At 43.9% G+C, this 23,619-nt stretch overlaps 1 protein-coding gene across 2 annotated transcripts in view; it reads left to right on the forward strand.

Annotated features, from left to right (window-relative positions):
- Positions 1-1,901: 1,901 nt before the first annotated feature.
- The window catches only part of zeb1a (zinc finger E-box binding homeobox 1a), an 86,020-nt gene continuing 64,302 nt past the window's right edge, over positions 1,902-23,619 (forward strand). For both annotated transcript variants that reach the window (XM_030074710.1, XM_030074711.1), the window contains exon 1: positions 1,902-1,992. In XM_030074710.1, coding sequence (XP_029930570.1) covers positions 1,935-1,992 — 58 coding nt within the window. In that variant the 5' untranslated portion in view covers positions 1,902-1,934. The remainder of the gene's footprint in view (positions 1,993-23,619) is intronic.

A 23,619-nucleotide genomic window follows, 5' to 3' on the forward strand; every position in this document is an offset into this window, starting at 1 on the left:
CATGACAATACATAAAACAAACACACAGAAAAATGACAAACTTTCTACCTTTCTCTTCAGCTCTTCTCTATCATCAGCGCTCTTCTCGGCTGCTAGAAATGCCTTTGATTTGGGTCACTCGGGACATCAGTGTCAGCTAAACATCTAAAATGTAAACTGAATGTAAACATGCTGATGGTAGGGTCCACACCGGGTAAGGAAGGTGCATCTGTTGAGCAGCACCACGGCGCTCATGTGAAACCCGGTGACCCGGCCTGGCTGTGCTGCCTGCAGGAGAGCTGCAAGGGGCCGGGCCGCTCTGCCTGCACCGGGGTGACGTATCAGATCACAGAGAAACCCCATGACTGCCTCGGCTCTCTTACTTTATCTCATCATCTGACTGGAGGTCGCCTGAGGAAGCAAGCGGCCCGCGGCAGAGGAAACCAACAGCGGTCTCACTGTGGAATTACTCAGCTTCTATTCAGCGAGCTTCATTGGCGTGACTGCTGAAAACAGCTTTACTGTAATGTGATTGTGTTGATTATGGCACAGCTGTTTACCTGAAGAACTTTGATATATTTGGAGATATTAAATATTTGGACAAAAGGCATGTATTTCTTCAAAACAACGTGTGGAAAGAGATCAAAATAACACTTTTACAAACTGTTGCCTCTATGTTTGAAAGATATTAAATGATTAAATTCAGGTTAATCTTTTTTTTTCTCTAAAACATGCATATTTGTATGCATATATATATATAGCACTCTGGATACAAACACTTCAGCTGCAGCCACAGCAGCTGCAGCCGACCATTTAAAGGGTTAATCCACCCATGTGAGGAGCTCCCCTCCCACCCTGACCAGGCAGGAAAAAAGAGAACAGATTTGTCAACAAATCCACATGTTCTTGAACTGCCTGATCATAAAGTCAATCCACCTGTCAGCAGAGCATAAACCCCACCTAAACTCATTTTATCCACCCAGTCATTTGCAGCGTCGCGTTTACCTGCTTTTTTATTTGTACGATTAAATCAGATCTCACAGATTTAGCATACATCATGGCAAATAGGTTTAGAGTTATCAGTTATATGGACATGCAGGGCTCAAAAGGGAGGACAGGCATATTTAAATACTTTAAAAAATACAATTGGTTGTTATTTATTATTATTTATTATCAGTGATGTGAAGATGAAGTTAGTGACCATCATAACAAGGATAAAAAACACTAATATAAATGACAAATTAATTGTATGAAGCTTATTAAAGTCACTAATTTGCGTTTCATCCTTAAAATGTACCATTCTCTCATAACCATCGGTTTGATATGACTTATTATGATATAATATGTGATATAATATAGCATAATTCATGCTCTAAATATGCATACATATTTTATTTCAGTCTAAAACGCTGTTTAAACTCTATTTCCACCAACAGAGACGCTGGCAGTCACAGCTTGGATGGGTTAAACCTCCGTGATGGTGATCACATGCTGGAGGTTTACTTATTTACCTTTACATCACTGCCTATCAGAATAAAAGCCTACCTGTTGAGCAGCACCTTCTTGTTTATGTTGTTTGTTTTTGTTTGTTTGTGGCCAAAAGGCGCAGACAACAGTGGGAATCCGGGAGAAGGGAGGTGAAGGTGAGGTTGAGTTTTTTTTTTTTTTTCTCTTTTCTTTTTTTCTGTAAATAGGAGGAGAGCCATGCGCGGCCAGTAGGAGGGGCCATGTGCTGAGGTGTTCCAGAAGGTGTTGCCGTAAAAGCGGCCAGTGTGTCGCAAACCAGGTGTTCGGGGAAGGTGATGTCGTAAAGCGGACAAGAGCAGGGGAGGGGAAGGGAGGGGAGGAAGGAGTGGAAAGGGAGGGGGGGTGAGGAGGGGTGAGGAGGGAGGAGGAGGAGGAGGAGAGAGGTGGTGACTCTCCGGCGGCTGCGTTTCAGACACAGCGAGAGGATCATGGCGGATGGCCCCAGGTGTAAGCGCAGAAAACAGGCGAACCCGAGGAGGAACAGCGGTAAGTCAAAGTCCTGCGTAACCGACGGGGAGGCGACCCGGCCGGGCGGGCGGCGGGGGTTTCTACTCGGTAAACTCCGCATGAAGACTTTCTCGGACTATGTTGGACCACGTTTTGGGGACTTTTAGGGGAGTATTAGTGTGTTCCTATCCCAGTGTGTGCGCTGTAACTGTTACCGTTATACCTGGCTGGCTCCTCTCTCTCCGCCTAGCGGTGCATGGGGCGGCCGGCCGGAGTGAACCGTTATTCGCCCCGTTATAATAACACACCAGGGAGCGCTTGGTGCTTTTAATCATAGTTATTTTTTTTTTTAGTTTCTCACACTTCCCTTGCTCTTCTTTTATGCACTTTTCCACCACTTCTTCCACCCACAGCAACACTTGGCGGCAGGTTGCATCGCTTTCACATAACAACGTGGCCCGTTCAGCGCAGTTTATCCAGTTGTAGGTGGTATTAAAAAAAAAAAAAAAAAAAAAAAAATTGGGCGAGGTTTGCAGGGTTAGTTTTCGCTAACTTTGCAGCCCCACCGCAGCCGGACTGTGCATTTTTATGCCCCTTTTCAAATGAACTCAACTTTAGCCCGTTGTTTTTCATAGCCCGGACGATAAATCAGGATGTTGTGGCGAATGCATGGTTTTTTTTCGTGTGCTTTGGTTGGCTTGCCGCTGCTCTGGTGATGGCAAAAGAGATGGGATGTTTATTTTATCTCTCCACTTCACCCCTCCCTGCTACACTGCAACACCACATGTTTCCTTGCTAAGGTAAGACTGGAAATTATATTGTTTACTCCTCAGTAGAAACGGACTCGTTGCTTTGCATGGAAGCATCTATTTCCTCATTATCGAGGCCACTTTTATTCAATTTTCCTCCTTACTCGGCACTTTATGTGATTTCAACTAACGCAAATTGCGTTTATAGCCAAATTCTGCACTGTTTTTTTTTTTTTTTTTTTTTTTTTTTACACCTGTGGGTTCAGTTCTGTGTAATGCAAGCATTGCAAGGAAGAAATGATGCTTTTGCTGCAGTCTGGGCTTTATAAGGAATTAATTTTGCAGAGAAAGTGATTAGGAATGACAGGGATACAGAGGTTACTAGTGGAAAAAAACACACTACTACCTTCTTATAATATTTCTATTTTGATTTATGTTGTCTTTGGTGCTTAATATTGACATTGTGGTGATTTTATCGCACTTGATCGGATTTTTCCTTTATGGTAATAGATTATGCTCGTATAATAATTCTGTAGTATCGCCAATAGGGTTTTTTTTTCTATGATATTTGAATAGTATCCACTGTAAATGTATTATAGAATCACTATTGCTCCTTTTTATGAGGTATTTTCGCAGATTTGGAACTTTATTAGTGTTAATGTTGGAATAGCATGTAAAGTGACTTGAAGATATATAAAAAAATATGCACTTTAGTTGAAGTAGTTGTCTTAACTTTAAATTTGGACGGCTGTGCGGAGCGGGTCTCCCTCATTGGACGGTTTCTTACCTGTGCTCTCCCCCACTTTCATCGCAGCAGCCAATAAAAACAGAAACCTATATATAAATATATATTTTTAGACACCGTTATGATGAGGCATGTATGTGAGCCGAGGGGCTGGAAAGCACCTTTTTTTTCTCCTGCTGACGACACGACGGTGACTCGGTGCGTCCGTACAGGAGCCATCATCATCATGTTTACCTGAACGCGGATAACGGGGCTGACAAATGGCCTAGAAATAAACTGAAACAGCACCTGCGGCTCTCCACCATTACGGAACAGGATCTGCTTGTTGTTTTTTTAAGGCTGGACTTCTCGTTAGGAGCCAGGAAAACGACTCCAAATGTCAACTTGTGCAGGTATAGATGATTTGGTAGTTTCCACCGTGCATGCCAGCTTTCCGTTGATGTTTGTCTCCCCTTCCATTCTCGCGGGATTTATCTCATCTCTACGCATTTTTGACCCACTTGTGCGTGTTTTATCTGGTTCCTTTTATATGTTTTTTTGTCGACTGAGCGCTCAGTAGCCTCGTTCAGTCGAGTGCAGCCTGCAGCCCTGTGTCTCTGCCCGGAAAATGAGCGGTGCATAAGGTGGTTATTCCTCTGTTATTCCTATCCATGTGCGATAATAGTGCTTAGGGCTCACCGTGAAACCTCCCGTTTCCATCTATTGTGTTGCATTAATTTGTTATACAATTTCCTGAGCGGTGTGCGGAGGGGAATGGCGGTCAGTACCATTACTGCAGTGAAGGCGGGGTTGCTGCTTTTTTCTGGACCGGAGACAGCCAGGTACGCAAGGTGATGCAACACCTATAAAGGTGTATTTAAACCATTTAATATCGACATGCTAGAAGCTAGAAATGCTCGACGGGAACGTCCCCGTGCGCCTCCTTTTGTTTCACATCCCAACATTTCGGCTTGAATGAGCTTGTAATGTGAACGGAGCGCGTCCCAGTCCGTGCAGCGGGGCGCACAATCAAGATGGCAAAAGGTGCCGTGATTCAGTGCGCACCGCCTCTGTGTCGCTGCCGGTCAAACTCATCTGCATCCCCTTTTTTTGCGTTTCATTCGCTCAGTTTGGACAGGTCTCACATGGCACATGGATTCGGATTTCTTTTCAGTCTCCACACTTTCACTCACAGGACACAGGACTGTTCGTTCACAGCCCATCCATCCCTTTGACTCCTTGCCAAATCCTAGCCTGTGCTTAAATTGTGACCTCCATCCCTATTTCCTTCAAAAAGACCGTATCCTCACATTACCTGATCCTAACTATAACATGCAGGCTGTTAGAAATCTGCAATCATTATGCATTATCATTATTTATGTCAGGTTTTACAAAGAAGGTTAACTCTAATCTGCAAATTCAAAGATGGACCCTCAACTACACTGCATCCTGTGTATTACTGATAATAAGTGATATTCCTCAGGCAAACTTTTATGCGTTTCACTGGACTGGCTTTTTTGTTCTCAGGCACAACGAGGCAGACCTCTCAAACATGCCATATCTCGTATGAGCCGCCATCCCTTTCTTCACTTAGAGGTGTTGCTATCTGTCTGTATTCTTTGCTGTAGTTGACCTTCTCAGGCTTTAATACGTGTGATGAAAAAGCTGAATATGAGCTAATGTTCAGCTGTAATATTGGTCTAGACTCCAGTGTGACTTTGGTTCATTTTGTCATAATAGGCTTTACAAGCAAGAGGAACTACTGGCAATCAAGGCATCAACATCCATCTCTTTATGCTCCTAATCCCTTGCTTTTTGGAGGCGTTTTCTGTATTTGTTTTGGTGTGCGTTCCCACTGGTAACTTCCCTCGGACGAGCGCTGAGTCTTGCATTTTCAGCTACCTGAGCTCAAACTGCATTGTTCTCACCTAGTCCAATGAACTGAACTGAACAAGTAAACACTACAGAGTTTGAATAAACCGCTCCAAACATGCTTGATGTGCACGTGCCCTCAGAAGAGCAGAGTGCTAGTGACAGCTGACAGACGGTGGGCCTCACTTACCTCCTTTGCCAGGTACAGAAATGATTCTCCACCAGGCAGCGGCTGTAAACACGCTGGTGTGAAAGCTGAGCAAAAGACGGGTGTCATCTAGCTTTAGGCCTGCAGGAGAGCCCTGCCTGGGCTAATGCTAACACTAGCTCTAACATCACATTTCCCTTACCCAGCTTACCTTTTGACACCCATTAACATTTAAATTGTATGCATTTTGCATTTGGTGTGAGTGCAACTGGACAATAAGTTGAAATTGCTTCATTTCCAAAAGCAAGGAGCACAGTTTTCACCATCGCAGCATGCATGCAGCCGGTAGATAAATCAGATACTCTTGTGTCCCTAGAAGAATCATGTAAGTGATAGCTGAAGAAATAAGAGCTGAAGAGAGAGTGCAAGGTTTGTTTTTTTCACCTACACCTAACTGTAGCATTTACCAGTGTCTTGTTTTCGGCCCCACCGCCCGCTGGACGTCAGCAGGTTTACAGCCGGATCCTCCTGCAAATGGCAGGTGTCGGCCCTCCTCACACACCGCCTGTTGCTGCTGCTGCTGCCGCTTTTGTCACAGCTTCGTCATCCAACACCCTTCCTCTTGCTTTACAGTGCTCAGTATGTGAGCGTGTGTGTGTGTGTGTATGACCGCACTCTCAGCCGGGCTGTAATCTAACACTGCAATTTAGGGACTACAGGAATGCGGTCTGGTGTTAACATACCTTGACAGGATAAACACAGCGGCCTACTCCCAGGCTTGGGCTTCTTACACAAGCCAGCCACGGCTTGGCCTCCGCCAGGTCTGTCAGCCTCTCCGTGCTTGATCATAAACCTCAGGACTGCACTGATATATCTTTCAGAGGTTGATTTGGTTAAACTATATGGCTATTTGGATGTAATTTTGTCACTAGCAGCGGTTGAGGTCTTGCTGCATCGTTGCTGAGCGAACACAGGAGGCAAACTGCCACTGCTTTTTTTGGGAAAGACCTTAAAACAGCAAATGTAGAAGCTTTCATTAACTTGGGATTGGCTGAAGCACCACCGTGTGATATCAATCAGAGAGAGAGAGCAGCAAAGCAAACATTTATTTTATATGAAAGTGTCCCGGATTTATTACTATAAAGGAGCACTCTGGCTCTTTGGCAGCAAGCGCTTTGATCAACTTACCTGTTGTTCAATGTGTAGCCGAGTAACAGTTTCACCTCTGAGTGGCTGGTATTTATTCAGCTTACTTCTGTGTACACTGAAGCCCCGGCACACTGTCTGTGCCTAGCATACGGCACAAGGAAGCTTCGCATCATCACATAAACACTGTGGCTTTTTAAGAGACGGCTTGTTGCTTCAAATCAGGGTTGTCTTTTAAATAACAAGGAGCGTCCAGTGTTACTGTTCCCAAACGAGAATGTAATTAATGTACATATATGGGATTTCAGTACCAAGCATATATGGTCATGTTAAATACTCATGCAGTGTATTCAAATTTGGCTCAGTTTCATATTACAAATATATGCATCCTCCCGAGTTTTTTGAGTCACCAACTGAATTATTGGAAACATTATCGAAATTGCAACAGCAGCTATGAAGTTCTGATAAAAGTAAAATGTGTCCAAAATACTATTATAGATAAAATATTGCAGTGCTTCAGAGATGACCTAACTGATAAACCATGTTCTCCAGACAATAGAACAACATTATCATTTTATTTATTTTTTTCCCAGTGAAAATGAAAATTATAATGATCATTCCCACTAAAACTGTGTCGTATCACAATCGCAATATCTGTAAAAATTGCAGTATGGCAGTATGATTTAAAAAAAAAAAAAAAATCCCCTAAAAATCCGACAGTCATATATATATTGAGCAAGTACAGGTGCACATACATGTTTATGACCATGTAATGTTGGTTTCATACATGGACATATTTAAGTTACAAAGAAATAGGCAATGTGTATGGGCTACCATTTCTGTTACTACTACTGCTACCACTACTATTTCTGCCCCCACTTCATAGTGCAGGGGCACATACTGTATGCTGTTATAATACATCTCTATGTGGATTGCTAATGCTTGTGCCCAGGCTGTGCAGTTTACTGTGCAGGACTGTATTGTTTTCAGCAGTGTTTCTCCACCATGAAGCACTGTGTCACGGCTCTGAAACAGACTACGCCACCACATTCGGCACAGTGCAGATCACATAATTGAGAGTGACGCGAAAATATTGAGCAGTAAGACCCACGTCGAGGAAAAACCTGGATGAATATATAAGTGATGCAACATGTTTTATAGGCCTCCGTTCTCTTTATACACGAGCCATTTCCTGACACACTCCTGAGCTCACCCTAAGGCGCTTCAGCTACAACCACTGTCCTACAGAGCAGAGGAGTCATGTGGGTGTCCTGCTGTCGGAGGAATACTAACTATTTGCAGCAAACAGAGCTCACCTTGGGCTGGCTCCCTCCTGGCTCACATTAAATCAGTCTAAGTAGCGATGTTCAAAAACTGCATGTAATTACACAAAATACAGCCGTTAGACATAAGTGAATCACCAACCTTTGAATTTTTCCGGCGTATTTCTCATGCACATAGCATGACCTGATGGTTTAGAGTATTACTGCCATTTAGAAATGCGTTACTAATGTGTAATGTGAATACTCATGCGCATTTCCCTCATTGCAGCCTATTTCAGAGACGGCGTTGTCGCAGGGAAGCGGTCCTGAGTCCTAGTAGAAGTGGTTGTGGTCAACAGTAGCTGTTAATTGATCCACGGTCACTGGTCATGCATGCTGCTTTCTCCTTTGTCAAAGAGCCTGAGGTTGTTTTTGTGTGTGTGCGTATTTGTGTGTGTGTGTGTGTGTGTGTGAGTGTTGTTTCCCTTGCACAAATGGGCCTGAGGAATGACAAAGCACTACAGGATGTCTTTAGCAAGTCAGCATAAACCCCTCCCATCGCCTTTTATGGTCTGGAGGGGGAGGTGCGTTAGGGCTACTGATGCTGCTGCTGTGACTAATTGGGTACTGAATGTGTGTGTATGTGTGTGTGTGTGTGAGTGAGAGAGAGTGAGAGAGAGAGAGAGAGGGGGAGAGTGAGAGTGTGAAGGTGGGAAACTGCCACTTTCCTCTGGGCTTTGCATTACAACACTGCCCCGCTTGTTTGGATTTACATGCATTAATACGGGCCTGTGAAGCTAAATCACCGGTTCCCGCTGTTGCTGTTGTGTTGCAATTAGATGACGTCGTGCCGATAACGGCCCCTCGGCAGATCAGGCGTGGAGAGCCAGGGCCGCTGTCTCAGCAGAGCCTGAAAATCATCTTTAAAACAATATATAATGATTGACTCACAGCGTGTTTTTTTTCATGGTTAACAAACAAAGCAATTACAATCAGGATGGATTCATTTGTCATGCACTGTGCAGGAATTTGCGTTCGTGGCATTAGCGCCAAATACTATTCTACCTATCTACATTCAACAATCAGGATTCAGTAACTAAATGGCATTTTGAGCTATTGGCTGCAACTGTAAAATAGGGCTGAATCGAAATATTATCAAAATCACAAAACGGACAAATGCAGGATCCAAATCTCAAGAGCGGTAATTTTTTGATAAAGATAAAATATGTGACAAAACAGCATTGTAAAAAAAACATTGTGGTGCTCCAGAGATGACTACCTACAGTACAAATCGTATTCTCCAGGTGTGGAAAAAAACATGTTAAGGTGGTGATCCAAGCAAAAGTGACATTATCGTCATTTTAATTCGTTGTTCATTGCATCACAATGACAAGTGAGATGTAAAGGTCATCATTTTTAAAACCGCAAATCATCAATCAATCACAACATCTGTAAAATTAGTTGTAATGTGATTTTTTTTTTTTTTTTTTACTATTACATCGTTCCGTCCTGCTGTAAAAGGAAGTAGTGAGTAGGCATCTGTGCATCGTCCAGAGCGCTTTGAGGAAGCTTTACTGAATGGAATAGGCTGCATGAAATAAGTAATGAGCTCTGGAGAACAGTGCCGTGGACAAAAAGAATAAATCACTCCACAAATATATAACAGCAGCAGTCGTTCCGTATTCATGTGTTTGGGAAAGCTATGCCAAACAAAGCAAACCCAATAGGAATAATTTTATTTGCCAGTTACAATGAACACAGAGCTCAGAGCCTCGCGATGCAAGATGCTGGAGACAAATGACTAACAGAATTAACTAGCACACCGTCCTCATCACTCTTGCGCAGGTGTAATTTGTCCCCACAGCGGCCAGCGCTCATGAAACACTCAACCTGAGACTGACGTAAATTCTACCTTCTCAGTCGAGGTGGAAGTGAAATGAAGTAGTGCCATCTGATTTAAAACGAAACCGAGAGCGACTGATTGTGTCTCGCTGCTGCTTACAGGCGAGTCAGCAACTGTCATCCTCTGGAGTCTAAATATACCTGAGATGTGTGTCAAAGTGAAGCCAAAATGTGAACGAAATGTGAAGCGTCAGCAATCAAAATTCTGGTCGATCTATCACGCCCACTCTTCAAGCTGATTTTGAGTCAAATATACTGGAGGGAAATTCTCCCCTCTCCTGCCCCCGCTTTCCACTGCTAGGTCAGAGGTCAGAGGTCGGACATGGAACAGCTTGTCGTGCTGGGAGCGGCGCTGCGTCTTGCTCAAGGACACTTCAGCGGGGGAGTTGAACCGACGGTGGCCTGTTGAGCGGTGGCTGTGCCCGCCTCAGGGTTCATACTGACATGCAATACATTTTCCCTGCCCAGGAAAAGTTATGGAAAATGATTTTGGTGTAATTGTATATTGTCAGTATATTATATATTATGATTCAGTAAGTTTTGGAAAAGTCATGGAAATCTGACTAAAGCAACATCAACTATGTTAAAAAAAAAAAAAACCCAAAAACATGATATTGTTGAGGTGGTGCTTCAGCTTTTTCCATCAGGTGTGTTCACGCTTCAGTTTGTCTCAGTCTGCTGGATAAAGTTGAAAATAGCTTTCTCCCCCCCTTTGCAACTAAATACTACCAACATTTTTGCTTAAACCAGTTGCAAAATGTGCTCTTGCACCTTGGACTCGAATTAAGAAATCGAAACTTAGCCAGGTGTCTGTCACTCATTTGTCCTAGATGGGCTCATATACAGAATCAAAACGTCCCTGAGGGGAAATTGGGTACATACCTACAGAATTTGAAATGTAGAATGACCTACATGAAATATTGTTCATTTATTATTGATGGTTTATTTGATAGGGACTGATACAATGTACATAGAGAAACTGAAAATATCTGAGCTGAATATTATAGTATATGAATATCACAGTATCATAGCAGATGCTTAGCACCCGTCCATAGAAGAGCTTATGTAAAAATAAGATATTAAAATTAAAAAAACAAAACAAAAACAAATAGAAGGTAAAGTGATCGCAGCAAGATACAATAAAACACACATTTAGCAGTAACATAACCACACAAAAATTAGAAAAGGACATCGTGGTAAACAGAAAAACTAGACGTGGCTGCATGTTTGTTGCTGAATTAACCAGGATTTGGCAGCTCTCTTAAAAGTGGTGAGGTTTGCAGCAAATGTCAAGCTGCCTGAGCAGAAGATGATTTGCAGAAGGGAACTTTACAGTCGCCACTTGAAGCTGCTCTGGCGGATCTGCTGCAGCTCTGCAGCCTCTACATGTATATGTTCAAAGACCTACTGTAAAAAAAAAAAAATAAAATAGTCTCTTTTTGTAGTGGAAATTAAGCTAAAATGTCATGTCAGAGTCACTGTAAGGCATTGTTGGGGCAGCTGCTGCCTGCTGCCCCGGTCTATTAGTCTGCTGTCTGTCTGTCTGTCTGTCTGCTGGCTCTGGCGTCTTGGAGTGATTGGATAGAGGATTTGGCATTTTCCTTACACTGGTGGTTTACATTTGTGTCATGTTTTCATCCAGAGTGACATCAGCTTAAACTCCAGGGACACCAACATCACAACGAGCCACTAGGTGGTGTTACACCGACTGACAGCAAAGTCGAGCTCTGCCGGAAACAGCGGCGGCGGTAAAAGAGCGGCAAAGGCGGCTGAGGGGAACATGAGGATTTAAAAACCCGTTTGATTGGTCATAACGGTGCAGAAATATTCGAATAAGCCCTTCCAGCTGAGCCACCAGGCGATTTATTTATAGCACAGAGATGGAAATGGAAAGATCTGGCAAAGGAAATCAGCCAATCGGGATGTGTTAGACCACTCCGGTTCTTAACGTCCCGCTTGTCCTGCAGGTTTTTGTTCCATCTTCTTGCACACCTGATCCTATTAAGGGCTACACCCTTTCATGCCAGCCCTGTTTAGTTGCTATCACTCGACCAATCAGCACAAAGCCCTTAATTGGATCAGGTGCGCAAGAGCAAAGATGGAACAAAAACTTGCAGGACAGGTGGGATTTGAGTGATGGATTGGGGAAAACGCTGATTTAGGCTAGATGTACTCAGTCAAGAATGATTTGGACCAGTAAGTGCCGCAGTGGTGTCATTTTATTCATACATACCTGCCAAAGTTTCCTTCTACAGGGCCTTATGGACAGGGTTTCCATGGGTCATTGGATTTCTTGAAGGTCATAGAAGTCATTCTAGGCCGGAACAGGTCATGGAATATCAGGGAATTTTCATGGAACAGAAACTAGCCATTCACCTCACATAGTATGCTGTTTATTTTCTGTTTATTAATGCAAAATGAAACAAAATTTAAACATTTAATGAGACCTAAATATGAAATATGTTTGAGGTCATAGAAATGCATGAGGATAGTCCTGGAAAGTCATGGAAAAGTCAGGGGATTTTTTACGTTTGGCACAAAGTGGGAACTCTGTCAGGAGATCAAGGGTCAGAGCTGTAACACTGGAAAAGAAATCATAAATTTGCCAAATCTCCATCGGTAAATATGGTGTAAAATTGCTGCTGTTCTGTTGATGAACTTTTCACAGCACAGCTCGTGCATCAAAACACAAATGTGGAAGTAAAGTAAAAAAAAAAAACAAAACAAAAAAAAAAGTCCCCTGAGGCACAGCTGTTGTTTAAAATCACCGAGGAAGCACCAAACTCTTATCCTTCATTCCAAAGCTGACCTGAACTATTTCCAGGAATAACTTTGCTTTTCTTCTCCCATTCAACCACCTGAATATTCAGGTAGCTGAGGCTCTCCCAGCAGCAGCAAACTGCTCCAAATTTAATCCATTGTGTTGCTAACTAAGGATTAGCTGTGAGAGACAGACAGCACTTTTACTGCCGCTGACCAGCCTCCCACTTCACACCATGTGAATGTGTGTGTGTGTGTGTGTGTGTGTTTGTGGGTGCATGTGTTTATGTTGAATGTGCATGTGGATATGCACATATGGGGGTATGCATGAGTGTGTGCAGGCAAGTGTTTGTGTTTGTGTGCGCATTTGCAAGTACGTGTGCTTGTGTGAGATGGTTGTGTGTGTGTGTGTGTGTGTGTGTGTGTGTGTGTGTGTGTGTGTGCGTGCGTGCAGCCAGGCCTGTGTGTGTCAAAAGAAAGAGCCCCATTCACAGGCCTGTGTGTTCGTTGTGTGTGTGTGTGTGTGTGTGTGTGTGTGTGTGTGTGTGTGTGTGTGTGTGCTGGAGAGGGGGAGCACTCTTTCACACTCAGCCGGTGGGAAACTCCTCTCCATCTCTTTTGGAGGTGGCAGAATTTGCATATCCTGCCATCCTCCATTCTCTGTTTTTTTTTTTTTCCTCCTGGCGGCTGAGGAGCAGAACAGAGGCCCTCGGCTCCGCCAGCTCCGAGGAAATCAGTGAAATCGCAGCCCAAAGCCGCTGCCTGCCTGCCTCCCGGCACGACGCCGAGCTGCAGAAATGAATACGGTACAGTAGGGACTAAGTCGAGCCATAATCCCGCGCTTGGTGGTCATTGAAGTGGAATGCCGCCGGCCTGTGATAGGCTACTCGCTTTGATTCATTTTCATTTAAATTGGGACACATCTCGAAGGTAAACCCAAAAGATACCGGTGTATGAAAACTTGAAAAAAAAAAAAAAAAGCGGAGCTGACAGGAGTGGTGCAGCAGAATAATGAAGTGGTTTTAGACTGGAAAACAAGTGGAAACTATCGAGGCAAATGAACAGTAGACACGGGCCTTTTTGTTTGAATGTATTTGTTGTGATGCTGTTTTGAACAAACAAAACGCCCTCAGAGTCGATTCTGCCAACATTTGGGGGCGAAATCATTTGTTTCTGTTCACTTTTTTTCCCAGGGATTTTCTAGAAACTAGTATCAGGAAAATTAACCCTTAATTCGGGAAAATAAGTTTGTTTTCCATGGAAAACAGAGAGGATATGTCACATGAGTGGCAGATCTTTTCACTTGCGTTACAAATAATACAATTTTAAGGCTTGTTAAGGTATTTTTATTGTGTTTTTCCTCAATGGCCTCTCCTGGACAAGGATTTTAAAAAGAAATGGGACTTTACGCTCACCTAAAATGGTCCCATACAGAACCAGAAAATGGTGTTTTAGCCATGCATCCCATGCATCCCACATTGGTGCTATAAACAAACCCTTTTTGATCAGTTCTCTGTGTGGTACCATGCTCAAATTGGTGCATATGGGAGCTTTACTGTATTATAAAGAGCCTTTTATTAATGCATGAAATGCTCCGAACCACCAGTATTAAGAAGAGCCAACTGAGTTATTTTTATTTAAGATTTGCCAGTGTATTATTTGCCATATAATTCTGTAAATAACCACTTCCCTAACCAAACAGCCCCCATTTTTTTGTTGATACATCAAGTAAAGATTAAATAAGAAAGACTAAAACAGAAAACCCAGACTAAAGAGACAAAGGAGAGGGAGAGGCGACCTCCCAGCAGCCCCAGTGGTCCCAGTGGACATAAATCATGAGCGGTGGACAGGTGGGTTAGGAGGGGCCTGAACTCGCTAAAGACGCCCCAGAGACCCCAGCGGGAACACGAGCGGGACAGTTTGGGTCGGAATAGAGAATTAGGTTAGAGGCAGAGGAGACTGATTTGTGTTTCTCGCTCTCCTCTCTCACACTCCAGCTGGCTCTCCATCCAAGTTGTTTTATTCAAATGACGGTTCATGAAATTAGAAAACGTGGGACTGGAGCGGCAAAATTGGATTAAAACGTCTCCAATATTGCAAAAAAAAAAAAAAGCTACACTTACTTTAAGCTGACATTTTTTTTTTTTTGATGATGCAGAAATTTTTGTAAGAGTCAAGTTTTGTGTAATAGATTGAGATGATTCACTCGGCGGATGGCTCACAAGACATTTCACAAGCGGCTGTGGACTTTCTGAGACGCTGCGTGTATCAGATCTGTTCGCCATGATGTCCCAGAAAGGTCTCCTTTCTAGCATGAGTAAGCCTCTGATGTGGTTTCAGGATGATTAGTCGGCCCTTTAGGTTATTGCCAAGCGCATTTGTTTGTTTCTGTCTCCAGATGAAACCATGTGAGCGACATTAGCCGATACCAAAGGCGGAATGGAACAGGGACTTTTCTGGTGGACGCTCTGTCGAAGGCAAAAGGCAGCGCACCTTGCGTCGTTGTTTGGTGGTTTATTTTTCTCTTTGATGTCGCGTCATGCCGATATTATTTCCAGCGCATCTGCAACGGAGTTTGATAGAAGTTTTTTTTTTGTGTGTGTGTGTGTGGTGTCACTCCATTCAAAATTGAGGACATACAAGGATAAATCCACATAGGAGAGACAGAGGAACTCATTTCTTATCACAGACTGGTGATAGATAGAGTTTAAATGATTTGGATTTTTAAGGCTGATAGTGATTGTATTTTTTTTTTTGGAAGCTGCTGATGGCCAATATTTTGCACCGGTATTTTATTTGAAAATCACAGAAAATATTTCAAATGCAAAATAAAAAAAAAAGAGAGGAGAGACAAGAAAGGCAGGCCAATATATTGCTAAACTGATAAATTAGTCTAACCTTACATGTTAACCTAACCTGTTTTTTTTTTTTTTTATCTCTGTCCCTCCATAGATTGGCTGAGAGCAGGTTGAAATGGCATAGAGGATTTGATTAGAGGCTGAGTAGCTGTGTAATGTAGAGTCTCTTCCTCCTCCGTCTGTCTCTGTGTGTGCGTCTCTCTCTCTCTCTCTCTCTCTCTCTCTCTCTCTCTCTCTCTGCTCTGTCCTCCGCCCCGCGTGATTGATTTACAGGGCATGGGGATGAAGGATTGATGAATGACGCTTGTAAAAGAAAAAAACACCGGCCGGAAGAAGAATCAGAGGGGAAGACGTCCCTTATCTCCAATGCAGATTTTTACAGATCCGTTCGACTCCCTGACTAAGCTACATTCAGATTTTAGCTGAGAACGTTTCTTTCCATCGCCATTTTGTTGATGGAAATATCAAGCGTCATCATTTCTGAATCGTGCAGGTAAATACATGAGTGGGTGGGGGAGGGTCGGAGGCGCTGAGGGAGGGGAAGGAAATAAAGAGAGAGAAAGGGTGTTGTGATTGAATTACAGGTGATGGCTGCTAATTGGACCCTCTAGAGGTGTTTTGTGTGTCTGTGTGTGTGCTTGTGTGTGTGTGTGTGTGTGTGTGTGTGCGCGCCCGGCTCTAGGGATCCAGTGTTGATGAAGCTGTTAGGGTAAAGTGCGAGGCCGCTGTGTGCTCCCTGAGTGCTGTGCTTTAGAGGGCTGGCCTGTCCCCGCGGAGGAGCGCTAATGGAGGCCACCAAGCCCTGATGAATTACGCCGAGGCGGGATGGATGGATGGAGGTACGACGGAGCCGGAGGTGACGCTGCTGTAATTGAGGCGCCTGCTGAGCGAGGAGGGCGCCTGGTTTTTGATTAGCTGTAGGCACGACGCAGCACGTTTGCACCAGGGCTGTGACAATAACCGCATCACCGCCTCACCGACGTACCACAGTCCTTAAAAAAGCCTAATGTCATGCCAACCTGCTCATATATAAATATCACCAGCTGATACGCAGTCATACAGTGGCAAATCAACCATGCAGAGCCTCATAAAACATTTTATTTTTTCCACGTTTGGCCAAGTTTGGGATTTTTTTGTTTCCTCTATTTTGTTCTATACCCTCAATTGTATAGATTTTCACTTCCTCTTCAGCTCTGCTGGTCCTGTTGGTGGAGTCATCATTACAAATACATGCTGTGTGACCAGCCTCTGTTCAAGTGGAGATCCCAGGGTTTTCACAGATACCAACCATGTCCTGTTGAATTACAGGGAAATGTTTCTAAAATGATGCACATTACATCTACTTGTGTAATGCTGCAGGGAAAACAATAGCATCTTGGGTTTCAGTATTTCAATACAAGATACACAATATGTATCTAACACTGTCATTGAACAAGGAAAAACAACTGTTAGACTGTCTAAGAGGAAATTTAAGAGAAACCACAGTTCAAGGGGTTAATGGCATAAATTGCAACCACAGCGAGCCATGCCTATAAAAAAAAAAAACCATTTAGATTTTCTCCAGGAGAAAGTTGGACTCATATCGCCATGAAATCCTCTGCACATCATGAGATTTGAACGTGTGTATGCAGTGACTTGCAGTGATTGATTGTGGCTGCCCACCTTTTATTAATTCTTGATGTGGGTTTTGGACGCCACATTATTTCTCTTGGTCCGGTCACTCGTGTGCCGACTGAAATCAACAGTTGCAGCTGTGATCTGTATTTTGCTGCCAGAGTTTTGTAGATACTGTTGTAACATTTTCAGTGTTTTGCCATTTTTCCTTTTTCTCACCACAACAAATGCTTGATGATGTATATGAAATCGCACACACACATATCGCCTGTGCACACCCTTGCATAGCAAACGGCGCCTCAAAGCTTGAGCTGCACCAGTGTAATGTAATGGAATAGATTATGCAATTTCTGCAAAATGGATTTCAGGAGGCCCTACTATCGCCAATTCATTCATTCATTCGGTGCTTTTTACATTTGCTGTTTTAAAACACTCAGTGTGTGGAAAGATCTTCAGGGAGAAATGTGCTTTGTGTGAATGGTTTGGAATCCACAGAAGAAGAGGAGCTGGTTTCAGACAGAAAAAAAGAGCGCCACCTACAGAACTCGGAAAATCCAGGGTGGAGGACTTCACAGTCCCGCCCACACTGTTTGATTGACAGCTGATATGTGGGAAGTGCAGTATTGCAGCATTGAGCATTAAAGATGTCACCGAAACAACAGCAACAACCACAAAAAAAAAAAAAAAAAAAAAAAAAAACTTTTCCCTGCCTGACACGTTTTTGTGTTTAAGATCACATTCCCCATTTGCCTCACAGCAGACGCGCCCTCTGTTGTTGTTCTTTGTATTTCCTCTTCTGCTGAGCGTTCAGGATGTGGATCACACTTGTTCCTCCTCCGCGGCTGCTGAGAATATCATCCCTGCTTATCCACTTTGGTCGATTTTTGTCGATCAAAGTGGTTTTTGGCACCGGCAGTGCCACCGTAGCGCGATTGCTGATGTGTCAGCTGCCTCGGCTGCGAGGGATGTGGAGCACGACACAACAGGCTTCCTCGCCGTCTTGTTTCTGTGTTTTGTGCCGCTGCGTCTCTGTGGGATTTTGGCTCCCTCTGCCTTCTCTGTGGAAATTGTATAGAGGGCAGGGCCAGGGCACCTTCATGTGTGTGTGTGTGTGTGTGTGTGTCTGTGCGGGGGAGAGAGAGAGAGAGAAAGAGAAAGAGAACACAAACGCTGCCATGCATCCAGCTGTTTACATCAACAAACTCGTCTATAGCTGTGAAACCTCACTGTTAAGAGTGTGAAAGTGTTAAGAGACAGAAGTAAAAGTTAACAGCCATAAGCAAATGTGTGCCTGTGTGTTTATGTGTGTGTGTGTGTGTGTAGGCAGGGAGGTGTGTCTGTTAATGCAGGATGTGAGTTGCAGGGTTTACTGTGTTTCCTCTGTAATTGTTTTGCAGCAGAGGTGCTCGGGGTCACTTTGACTTCAGGGTTTGGCTGCATTACAGGTAGCAGAATGGCTCTTACTGTAGTTTTGTATTTAACTAAAAAAAAAAAAAAAAGCTCAGTTATGCTGTTCTGTCAGTTTTATATTATCTCGAGCAGCGGTGGTAGCTTTGTTGCTGTGGTGGCGCGCCGCTGCAGAGCGCATGCAGAGGAAGCACGGTGTTATCTTTACACCTGTCTAGGTAAACTGTCAGCTTCGCTCAGCACCGTGAGCTGTCAGCTGCAGACACATCAAATATCAAACCACAGCGACAGCCTGGATAAGTTACAGTTTTATCTCGATGGTTCATGAGCGGGATGGAAAAACTGATTCCGCGCTCAGACGCATGCAGGTAAAAGTTTTGGTTTTGAACGGCGAGGCTGAGACATCACCAGGTGAGCAGCCTTTATCTAGACGTCCAACTCATTGTCTCAATAAAGAGCATTTCACTCTGAAAACTGTGTGATTATACAGGCCCTGAAATATCAGTTAAAACCCAAACATGCCACAAATGAGCAGTCATAAGATGTAAAACGACCACCGAATTCCCCCAGTCGACTTTTTGCAGGATAATCCCGTAGCCACAGCATGGATCTATGAATGCAAAAATTTTTACCTCATTATGCTGTGCTAATCTTAGCAGAGGAAATAGTAAATTCTCTTCTTTGGCATGGACTGCCTCTTTCACACTTCTAATTAGGGTCAGACTAATAATATCCCATTGCATATTTACTGATAAATTTAATCAGATGTGGGCCAGTTCTATCCTCTGTTGCTGATATCTTGGATTGGCCTTTAGCTGCATAAAAGCGGTTTATAAAACGTGCAATGAAATTTTATTCACTGTGCAATTTTGAGTTTGTTTTCTTATAAATTAATGACTCATTTACTGTTAATGTGTTCAGTTTTAGAGCTTTAGTGTCTCTTGATAGTAGAAATGTTCTTTCAAAGGTTTTTCCACCATGGTAAGAGTCAAAACCACTGAATACTTGTGTTTTGGCATGAAAATGATGAAGTTACAGATACTGAATAGTGGCACAGCATGCTGGTGAACTTTTTTATTGGTATGAGCCCTTAAAAAACACCCATATTAGCCGAACCCCGCTTCGAATCAGGTATTAAGCCGCCAGCCAGTGTAGCCGTTGGCCTGAAAAAGTGAATTTCCTACCCTGACATCAAGTATGAAATTTAAGCAATCGCCTGGCTAAGCTGCAGTTTACCTTTTTTGGGTTATCAGTGTAAGCGAATTGGCCCAGGTGCAGCTCCAGCGCCGCAGCTTTTCCACCCAGACTGGATTTCATCAAGGCCGTTTGTTTTCCCCCTCTGGTCTCACGCACCAGGCATCTTAATGTGAGCTCACAGATACTTTGGAGTTAATCTCACCAACCTGTAGTGAGCTGGTGGAGAGAGTGGCTCATTAGTCACCAGTCGCTTTGACTCCGACAGGGTTCGGTTAAGGCTCGGCACCGGGTGGAGAGAGCAGGCGTCCGTCCTCAGTCTTTGCATCGTCTCTCGCAGCAGCTGTAGTTTTTCACCTTCCAACCCTAATCATTTCACCGAGGCAGTGCCATTTTTCTGCTGCATATGCTCAACACAAATATATTCTAAGCACATGTATAGTTCACTGTCTGTTTCCTCCATGTGTCAGTGTATACTTAATTTAGTACGCTAGCTGTCAGTGTGTTTCTGCACCAAGCCAAATCCCCGTACGCTCCTTGTGTAGGTGTGATTCTGTTCTTGAAATAAACTTGTGCTACTCTGAAAATTAAAAAAAAAAAAAAAGTGAATGCATGTGAAACTAATGAATCAATTTGGACATATTTTCAAAGGATGTTCTGCAACATTTAGTATTTCCTTAGTAGCTAAAAATTTCACTTAATTGGCACATGCGCTCCGTGGCCAATCTGTCACCACAGAGCGCTGCCTTTTGCTCCTCTGTGCCTCACCGGTCTCCCTCCTCTCCTTCCTCTCCCGCTCACTTCGACGTCGGCACAAGTCCGATGTATTCACGAAAAGCTCTCGACAGGTTCATCACGCTTTGCGGACCAACAAACAGTGTGAACGCAGGCGGAAACAACCGCTTAAAAGCAAGAGGGAACAAGCGCACAAGCATCACAAACTCCCAAATTTTGGGTTTGCAGTGTTGGCATGCGTGGGCGTGCGGGAGTGTGTGTTGCTCCAGCCCTTCATAGCAGGTGTGTCTGGGCTCCAGCCCCATGAAACGTCTCATAAATACCACCTGACACAGTTACAGCAGGCAGGCTTCGATATAAAACTCTCCTCCCGTGGCGCGAGCATGAAGCCCTTCAGCACAATTATATTATAACACACTTCAGGGGAGGAAAGCTAAGCCCCAGTCCAGCACCTCTTTATAGAGCAACCTGTTCTGCAGTGCAAATCCAAGCAGAGCACACACACCGATGCTATGACTACCCGACGTTAAGTTAGAAATGTTTTTTGTAAAATTTGTCTTTATATCCTCTGTAAGGCACTTTGCGTCCAGCCTGTTTCCTTAAAAGCGCACCGTGAATTAATTTGACTTGACTTGACCACAGCTGGTTCCTCTATAGAACGAGGGAGAAAGAGCACTGAAACAATACTGCTCAAGTAAAGGTGCTGTTACTGTGCTCATATTTTATGTAAGCAAAAGTAAAGGTGCTGCTGGATAAATCTTTTTTTTTTTTTGTGAAAACAAAATGTCGCTCAAGTAAAGAATAAAAGTTATATCTTAGAAAAGAAAATATTACATGTGATCATTTCTATGCATTTCTAAAAGGAGGAGGAGAGGAGTTCAAACCACATTTTTCGACAAGAAAAAAATAGAAATTTCAAAATAAATGGCACAAAGTAAAGCTAGGTTACTTGTCTCCTCTATGTTGGATGACTCAAATGGCCCTATAATTTGCTGTTTCCTGTTTATTATGTAATGGATGTGATTTAAGATAAAGTGAACAACTATAGTTTGGTCAAATAGACTTAAAACCTCAAAGTACAAGAGCACAAAAAGGATAAATTGTAGGAACTTGTTTAAATGTAATTATGGATTCTCCTTGAAGTGTATAATGTCTAATGCTCTTTGCCGCACACATATTCATTTGCCACTTAAACCCTGGCCAAAACACACGCAGACACATGCACACACTTAAAAGCATTAAGTGTACATCCAATTTAATGGTATTTGATAGAAAAAAAAAAGGAAAAAAAAAAAAAAAACACTGAAAAAAAAAAAAAAGCATCTCGCAGGCCAGACGGCTGTGGCGTTTAATCCCTTAGCATCCCTCAACTGTTGTGCCATATTAAGTAAATTTGTTGCCAAAAGGCGTTTTAATTATACATGTTTGTTTGGCATTCATGTGGTCCAGGTACACCTCAGCAGTGTGTGTGTGTGTGTGTGTGTGTGTGTGTGTGTGTGTGTGTGTGTGTGTGTGTCAGTCTAGCCTCTCGGCCGCCTTGCCTTTGTGACATTTCATTCGACCAGCAAACAGAACGTGCCTGACATTTAACTAAACTGCGCTCGGAAGGTCCTGCCTGTCCCCGTGTTTTCCTTCCCCACCTCCTTGCATTGTGTGACTGGGTAAACAGGCGCACACACACACACGCACACGCACACACACACATACTCACACACGTGCACATCCACTCAGAGACTGCCTATACATCTGGGGAGTTTGCTTTGTATGCCAGCAGGCTTAGGATTATGCTATTGTCTTTATTGCCTGCCATGCATACAATAGCCTTGCTTTTTGATGTTCTCTAATCACACCTGGAAAGGAAAACTAGGTTAGCATCTCATTATGCTCTTCAGACTGTGCAATATTTTTTTACTCGCTACACAGAGACGTCTTTCTTCCTGACCCGCTTAGCCTTTCCTGCGCCAGAGGTTAGGCTGCTCTAAGAGATGAAGAATGGCGCACCCTAGAAGTAATAAGTTTATGAAATGCACCAAAACTGGATCGCGTTTCATCTCGCTGCTCAGAAAATCTTCGCTCCACTGTAAGCTGACAGACCAAAGATCATCTAAGACGCTTTTTGGGACCCGGGCCCAGATCACGCTGCGAGGACCAAAGCTTTGAATTTGCACCAAGAAACACAGAGCGGCTCTGTCACAAGGTAATATCCCTTGACAATGTCGCGCTCGCAGCTGCACATCCCCCCCCCCCCCCCCCCCCCCCCCCCCGACCAATCCAGAGGTTCACTTGAGCTTTTTAATCTAACGGCTGCTAGCATATGGAGATCGCTCCCTTGTTGTGGTTCTGTGCCACCCAAGTACCAAGCCTTCCCACTGCTCTGCCAGCTTTCTGGTACCCGGGCAAAGTCCCCTCTCCCAGCTTGACGCTCTCCTTATTGACAGGCGTTCAAAGCGAGCTAGCTGGCCGCCCGGCGTCCAGACGGCGGTGGATGGTCTTCATTTAGTGAGGACAGAGCTGCCGTGCCAGCCGAGGCTACGTGCCAGGCTGCTGCCCGCAGAGCTCGGCATGGCCGCTGCCACAGACCTGCCAACTCCTGACATACTGTAGGCTGGTGGGCTCGCCCTGTCAGCTCTCCTCCCTGCCAGAAGTACAGTAAGTAACATGATGTAAGCGGGGCGATGGTGTGAAGTAGCCCGTTGGATGAGAAGATGGAGAGACAGTTATTGAAGAAGGCAGGGAGGAGGAGGAGCTCTGTCCGTCCTCCAGCTGTGCCCTGGATATGAAATTCTGCAGACCAGTGGCTGCTCAGACCCACTCACAAGGGCTGAGTGTGGTCTGGGTTGCGTGCTTTTGAATTACCCTGCAGAGGAAGTTTGGATTCCACAGTTAGTTCTGGTAAAGGTTGAATTAAATTAGTTAAATTGAATGACTCTGAAGACTGTGTCCTGGCAGGCTGCAGCACAGCCACAGCGCTGCGCCCTGACTGGTTGACAGCAGCTGCTGCTCTAATTCATACGAGGCAAAACCTGCTGAGTGGAGGCTTTCCAGTTCAAATGCTGCAAACTGGCCCGGCTGCAAGGATTTCAATAACTCTTAAGTAAGGGGGAGTGACCGGTTACAGCAGTTAATGATGCGATGGATTTTTTTTGAAAAATGCAATAGCTTTAATTTGAACCAACAGCATCAAATTTTCAGAACGTCCTCATTAAACCCTCTTGATCGTACTGTACGCACATAGAGAAACATCCGAATTCCTATAATATTCAATATATTTTGACTTTGAGTCAGCTTCTTTAAC

The sequence above is a fragment of the Myripristis murdjan genome, chromosome 17 (assembly GCF_902150065.1).
Source record: "Myripristis murdjan chromosome 17, fMyrMur1.1, whole genome shotgun sequence".
NCBI lineage: Eukaryota > Metazoa > Chordata > Actinopteri > Holocentriformes > Holocentridae > Myripristis > Myripristis murdjan.